The sequence below is a fragment of the Saccostrea cucullata genome, unplaced genomic scaffold, assembly GCF_032062105.1.
Source record: "Saccostrea cucullata isolate Sc308-1 unplaced genomic scaffold, CSIRO_AGI_Scuc_v1 ctg13369, whole genome shotgun sequence".
In the NCBI taxonomy this organism is placed as follows: Eukaryota; Metazoa; Mollusca; class Bivalvia; order Ostreida; family Ostreidae; genus Saccostrea; species Saccostrea cuccullata.
The window spans coordinates 141-7,463 of record NW_026920518.1 but is presented as its reverse complement, the minus strand read 5'-3'; the positions used below and the strand labels follow the sequence as shown (position 1 = coordinate 7,463).

General features: G+C 32.2%; 1 protein-coding gene across 1 annotated transcript; it reads right to left on the bottom strand.

Annotated features, from left to right (window-relative positions):
* Positions 1–1,093: 1,093 nt before the first annotated feature.
* Positions 1,094–7,080, bottom strand: LOC134250141 (leukotriene-B4 omega-hydroxylase 3-like; the record flags this gene model as incomplete). Its single annotated transcript, XM_062732497.1, has 9 exons — positions 1,094–1,373; positions 1,539–1,604; positions 1,704–1,985; positions 2,234–2,363; positions 4,965–5,094; positions 5,394–5,517; positions 5,649–5,714; positions 6,111–6,232; positions 6,867–7,080. Coding segments are annotated over 9 exons (1,234 nt in total), but the record flags the coding sequence as incomplete, so codon positions are not given.
* Positions 7,081–7,323: the final 243 nt, after the last annotated feature.

Sequence of the window (7,323 nt, the reverse complement as noted above, 5' to 3'; positions counted from 1 at the left end):
CTCTGGTCCCCCTTATGATGTGCAATAAAAATAAAAATTGGCCCCCTATCAATTTAAAATGTAAGATGACCTATGATCCCTCTAATGATGTTCAATATAAAGTGACCACTGGTCCCCCTACTGATGTATAATATAAGGTTTCTCTGGTCCCCCTAATTACTTTCATGTTTCTGCTAATATATATATTAGAAAGTAGATCTGTATAAAGTAATAAATATTATTATTTTGGAGTAAGACAAAGAAAACTCTCTATCATATAAAATTCAATCCATATATAAGGTGACCTGAGGTCACCGTATCGTATTGATATCGATGAATTTACTTTTGTGCCTTTAATGCCTGAAGATTTCCTAAAATGTTAATTTTATTACTACGCAAAATGACGAACTATTTGCGGGCGACCCGATGTCCTAGTTGAGCGTACGTTTTATCCTTCTGCGAGTTGCAGCGTACCGTCTTTTTAAATGTCGACGCATAAAAGAATCTCAAGCTCTATACATAATTTATGTCTTTTTACCAAAAACATGTTCAGAAACAGAAATTAAAGTGTTCTAAATTCATCAGTTGGTAGATGATGAAAAGTACGCCCATATGGTCATACATAAGAAAAAAGATGTGCTGAAGAATATAGATCTGTCTAGGTAATATCCATTTGATATTTTTTTGTAGATTATTCATTCTATTTAGATGTTGAAAGGTTTACTCAGAATCTTAGAATCTAATAATCTTAGCTTCAATTAATTCTACCGTACAAAAGGTACCGGAATGTGCTGTTTTATCACTTAATATTTCGATATAATTTCAATATGTATACAGTCAAGCCTCCAAAATCGCGGTTTTTGTATTCCCAACAAAATTTTCCCTATTAATGAAGGTCCCGGTTGAAGAAAAAAATATTTTATTACTATTTGTAGACATAAATCATAATTCTGTTTGAAAAGCAAATCGTCCGGAAAGTGAAGTTCCGGATAATTTGTTTCTGGAAAACGATGCCCTGTATACTATAATGCTATATTTAATTTCCCCGTATCCCTTCATACAGGTCCGTCATGTAAATTTGAAGAACTCAAAAATAAAAACAAGTTTATCTTGAATATTTTTTTTATTATACTTTTAAAATTTAAGGATAAACTTATGACATTATTTATTTTTAAATATTTTCTTCCCATATTTATCGTAAAAAAAATTGAGGTTCATTTTCATACAAGAAGAACTTTGAATGTCCATCTGGCCAACCGGACATCAGCATTGAAGTTGACAGTGGAGACGTAGTTCACCTTGGAATAGCAAACAGTTTAATGCCATTTTTAGCTCGCATTACTACTAACACCTGCTTCTCAACAATGTGTTTTTCATCCACGGTAAACGTAAACCTTAAGGACAGTTTATAAATATATAATTACTCAAAATTTTCTAGTTTCAACACTTCAACTAAAACACTTTGTTATTAATAATAAACTAACACTTAATGAAAAGCAAACAGTCAGTAAAATGCCAACAAATGTATAACATCTTTCATAGTTGTTTTCCGAGTTTACCTTTGAAGAAGAGTTGCTAAAACTATCTTTTCCTCGCTCATGGCAAAATTTTGTCCTATGCAGTTTCTGTAATTTATGATAAAATTTGAATTCTGTCATGTACTAAGTCAATCATGACAAAGAATAAGGAAAAAATAAAACTATTATCAATTATACTTAGTTTACCTGGGACCAGCGGAAAATGGACAAAATGCAAACGAGTCTCTCTTTTCCATATTTTCTTTTGTGAATCTTTCAGGTTTAAATTTCATGTGGTCCTCTCCCCAAATTTCAGCATTGTGGTGTAAACTGTAAATATTGATGAGTATCGTACTTCCAGCTGGGACAACTTCATTATCCACAGTGATAGTAGACTGATTGTTTCTAATGATCAAAGGGACAGGTGTATGTAGCCGCATTCCTTCTTTGATACATCGTGTAAGGTACTCCAATCTCTCTAGATCCTTCCTGAATTGATATTTTGATATTAAATATTTATATTTACATTGGTATATGCATTACTTGAATTCATTTCTGTTGGAAAATGAAACGTTTATAAAGAACTATTATTACAAATTAATTACATAATCTTATTCATGAATTCCAGACTCTCTCTCTCTCTCTCTCTCTCTCTCTCTCTCTCTCTCTCTCTCTCTCTCTCTCTCTCTCTCTCTCTCTCTCCCAGGGAAAAGCTGACATTTGTCTTAAAGTAATACCATTCGAGTTCTCCAGACTTGGTTTTACTGACAACCCTGTCAATTTCCTCCTGGCATTGCTTCTGATGATTCGGGTGCTCTGCCAAGGAATACAGGATCCAAGAGATGGCGCTAGCTGTGGTATCGTGACCTGTTTAAGGTACAATAAAAGCTATTTTACTAGTTAACAAATTTGACGATGAAGCTGAAATGTTACATGTACTTCTAGCATACATAATGCACACAAAAGCAGAAAAGATTAATTAATTCAAAGCAAATAGCAAAATTCCATGTGTTTTTCTTCTAAGTCAACTGTGAAATTTACTTTAAAACAATTTTCGTGTATACTAACGCGTAGAAATAAACACGGAGAATTTCGCGCTAACGCTACGTCTCAATGAGACCACAGCTTCATTCATTTTAGTAAAAATACAACGATATAGGGCAGCGAGAAATTCAAATATTGAGTATATTTTTGGTGTTTTCTAACATGTAAAATGTAAATAAAAGGAATGTTTTTTAAGTTTAGTGTGAATTATTGGTGTGTAAATCACACAGACTTGCACGTAGGCATATTTCATGAAGCGCGCTACTTGCATATGGGCATATGCCTAGTTGACAAGTCTGTGTGATTTACACACCAATAACTCACACAAAACTTTAAAACATTCCTTAAATGTTAACACATAAGGCAGTGTGTCAGTTTTCTTTCTCCAAAAATGTTTAACTTGTACTTGTTTTGTCCAAATGTTCATAACTTATCACATATTAATTGGTATGTACCGTTTCAGTCATTGAAATTTGCAAACTTCATATTGCAAAAAAAAAAAAAAATTTCGAAGGTACTTTTATCGAAGAACCTCAATGCAACTAATTAAAACGAAAGAAACTGTGGCATTTAAAATTTTCATTTACATGATGCAGGCACGATACTCTCTGATTTATTATTCACAGATAATTCCTCCTGAATTAGATGTTGTTATCGAAATAAAATGCATAAATGCCTTACCTTAATCTCAGTACTTATTCTTAATTGTTATCTTCCTTGTTAAATATTTAGTTATTATTGTCCCATTTAAAATAAACACTTTAGGGCGCTTTGGTTGAAGCTTCCTTTTTATTTTTCCAGCATTGATTTGGGTCGGTAAAAAATTTTGTTCTTGTTATTGTGTATTATTCATCTGAAACACCTACCCACAATATCCATTTAGAATAGATACTGGTTTTTTTTTTTTGTTTCTTGTATTTTTAGATGAAGACTCAAAGCAGATATAAATCTAAACATGACATATTTAAATCTAATCATTACTTCAACATGTTGGACTTTTGAGATAAAACTATCGACAAATGAAACAACAGAAGGAACCAGCCAAAAGTATTCAAGCTCACAAAATTTTGGGCTTTCAAGAAATTCATTGGATATGATCTAAGGAACAGCTATGTATATTCTTTGTTCCAACTTGCATGTCTTAAGGTATCCTATCCATAATAGCCTCAAATTCAATGAATCTGAATGCATAACAGATACTAGTATATATTGGCTGAATACTCGGTGTTTTAGTGTCAATATGTAAGAGCGGAACGTGTCCTAATTTTTTACCTTGACCCGTCTTTGAAGAATTTCCCCCTTTGCTTTTAATTAATAAGATTCATTTTTTAAAAATCTATCTGCTGAAAAATTAATTTTTAATCGTTTTCTATTCTAAATAACTACATACATCTTTCGACCATATCATTTTTTTGTAATTCATAGTATTCAATTTTTTATCTAAAAAAATTAGCTGTTCCCATAGACCTCAATGCAATCTTAATTTATTAATTACTACTTGGGTAATCATATTTTTGAAAATTTCTCCTCGTAAATCCTCTTCTACTCTAACTGCTTTGAATTAGTTCACAACAGTCTCGTTTAAAGTCCATTTCGTAAATTCTATGGACGATACAATGACCTTGTCAGCAAATACAATTTAACATTGAGACAAATGCTTACTGGCGTTTTTCATTAGTCCATTATTTATATACTGAATTGACGACGGATTTTCCCGTTATTTCCCGGTCACGACAAGGAGCACACGGCGGGTGTGGTCGATCAGCAGGGGATGCTCACTCCTTCATGGCATCTGATCAAACCTCTGATGTTTCGGAGGTCTGTGTTTGCTCTACTCCTATTTTGTATTGTTTTCTGGACTTTGATATTGAATACTGTTGATTATCTCCATATCCTTCTTTCAGAGTTTTCAATACGAGATGGATATTTAAGATTAGAAAATTATGTCCTTTCATGGGTCGGATACCTTAAGATGTGAAAGAGATTAATTTTTATTCTAAGAGCAAACCTTGCATCATTCCTGCAGTACACAAAAAATAATGTGGATTTATAGAATCTGACTCTACTTTTCTTTTCCAGCTGAGATGTGCGCAAACGAGCGGCACTAAGTAACTATCCTTATACGCAGTGATGTAATTCATGAAAAATTAAAAGTAAACCTTGGATTTAGATATATGTAAATAAGTGCTTGACTTCTGCACCTCGCAGGGTCAAGGTTTTTATCGCTTGTGAGATGGAATTTGTGAATTTTGACCTCCGTACTATGAACTTTGAACCTGAATTTGAATATTTTAATTTTGATTATGTAATCTTTGCTTTGTTGTGTTGCCAGAGACAGCAATAGAGTTTGATAATTCTTGTCTCTGGATATACAGCTGATATAAATATTTATGCTAATTTGGAATAAACATGTTAACAGCAAACCCTCAAACATAAATGTGTCCACTTTATTACGTATATCTTCCTTTGACATACGGTTACCATCTTCGTCTCTGGCAGTCAATAAAATGTCGAGAAAGTCCAGGTATTTCTTTGATGAAACTTCGTCATCTTTCTGAAGCTTCAAAAATATTTTATGCAAATACACTGACAATAGTTTTTCTTCGTTTGATATTGCAAAAACAAATGACGATAGTTTGAATTGAAAAAATATCATTTATTTTGATCTAATAATTAATGACAAAAGAAATCATGCAAAAAAGCTATTTATACAAAATGACAAGCATTACACAATCATGAAAAACATGTGCATAAATTAAATTAACAAATACATTTTGTTTATCCAAAAATCATAGGTGGGGCATAAAAAAAACGCCCATACTTATTTCATTTCATTTGAAAAAAGTCACCTACCAGAGCTTGGCGACGTTTTTCAATGACGTCATCTGCTACTTTATGCACAAAATCACAATTTTCCTTGAATTTCTTTCCACCTTTTGTTAGATTATAAATAAAATCTGAATAAAGCCATGGAGAACTACAAAAGAACAAGATAATTCACTTAACTTGAATATACTTTTAGATAAATAAGAGAGTAGAGTAAATCTATTTCGTATATATTTTATAAAATTTTTTTGCCGTAATAGAAACATTATTTTCAAAAATTACCCGTTTCTACGTGTCCATTCCAATGTCAAATCATACACAGCTTGGATATATGGATTTCTTTCTTTACTTCAAAAAATTCATTAGATTGAAATAAAATACTGTAATTAATTAGTTTGCCAAATCATTTTAACATGCTAATTGTCTAAATACTGAAAATATTTATTACCGAGAAGTGTGTAAAATATAAAGCACAATGTCTTGTTTATCTTGAAAGTCTACCTTTACTTTTTGCTTTTTAATGTGTAGAAGTTACTTAACAATATTTGAAAAGAAAACCCCTCAAAAGCGTGTTGTTTATTTAGAGTGACTTTTCAAAGACGGGCAGCTTATAAATATATATCAAAATTTAATATTGGTGCTTTGAATTAACTATCGAGGTTAAAAATATGAAACACTGATTGTTTTGTTTAAATCTTTTTTTTTGTATACGAAAATTGATTTAGTAAAGTTTTGATTCCAAACCTGTTTTGACAATCTGACTCGTATGAGAAAGCACATCTGAGTATAATGTCTAAGGTACAAGAACTGACCAAGCTGAAAATCTCCACACTGTCACCTTTTTCTGACTGAATCTTTATATTTTTCTGAAGGTTATATCAATTATACATTAATTAGAGCAATTAAAAGACCAGAATTCTGACAAAGAAATTCAAATGATATATTAGCGTGTTTATGCATTTTTTGCGCAGGGGATAATTTGATATGTCAGTATAGTAAATAAAAAGATGATAAATGATTTTTTCATATTGAATACATGTACCTACTTTTAATAACAATATATAAAAAAATATATTGAAGAAGTTATGTTTGCATGTGTAAGGCTACATACAACCGTCAGGAAGACATTTATTATTTCTTAACACTATAGGGCTTCTCACGCTGACGTTTTAAATATACATTTAATTTCAATATTAATATTCTAAACAAGAATCCTTAAGGTTATCTCTTTACTCTTTCAAGATGTGACAGCTTGCATGACAAGAAAGTATTTTGACTCATCTTACATTTTAAACCAAAGTCATTAAAAACTGATGAAACATTCGTCATATCTGAAAGTCTACGTTATTAGAGATTAACAACCCAAAAGACAAATAGGCAAGAGATACCAAATCAGAAATCAGACAAAAGATAGGTATATGATAACCTACATAATCTATTTAATAGAATTAGAACATCAGCTGCTCAGATTAAAAATCATGGATATCTGAAACGGCATACCACTAGGATATTTGCACACGACTTAAAGATCTTGAGATATGGTTTCAAGATGTCAAAATGGAAGGCAGGGGTGAGTAGACGTCTTGAGCGTTTCCATTTGGCACCACCTGCAATCAAAAGTCCTTCTCCCAGCCACGGAATTCCATGTCTGTATACCTGACCATATCCAACGGCCTTGGGATCTGTAAAAAAATTATATTTTGGAACCACCAGACTAACGGTGATTGCATATTTTTTTCCTCATTTTTTTTAACCTGATACTTACAGTTTTACAAAATGCTGAGATATGCACCATAAGTAGTATAAGCAGCCTAGATAGCCCGGAAGATTCTGATTGGCTGAGAGAAATCACGTGATCAGATTTGATTGGTGGAGGGGATAAATGGGTCAACTGAGTGGTAGCCCTAACCCTAACCCCCTAACCCTAGCCCTAACCCTAACCCTAACCCCCTAACCC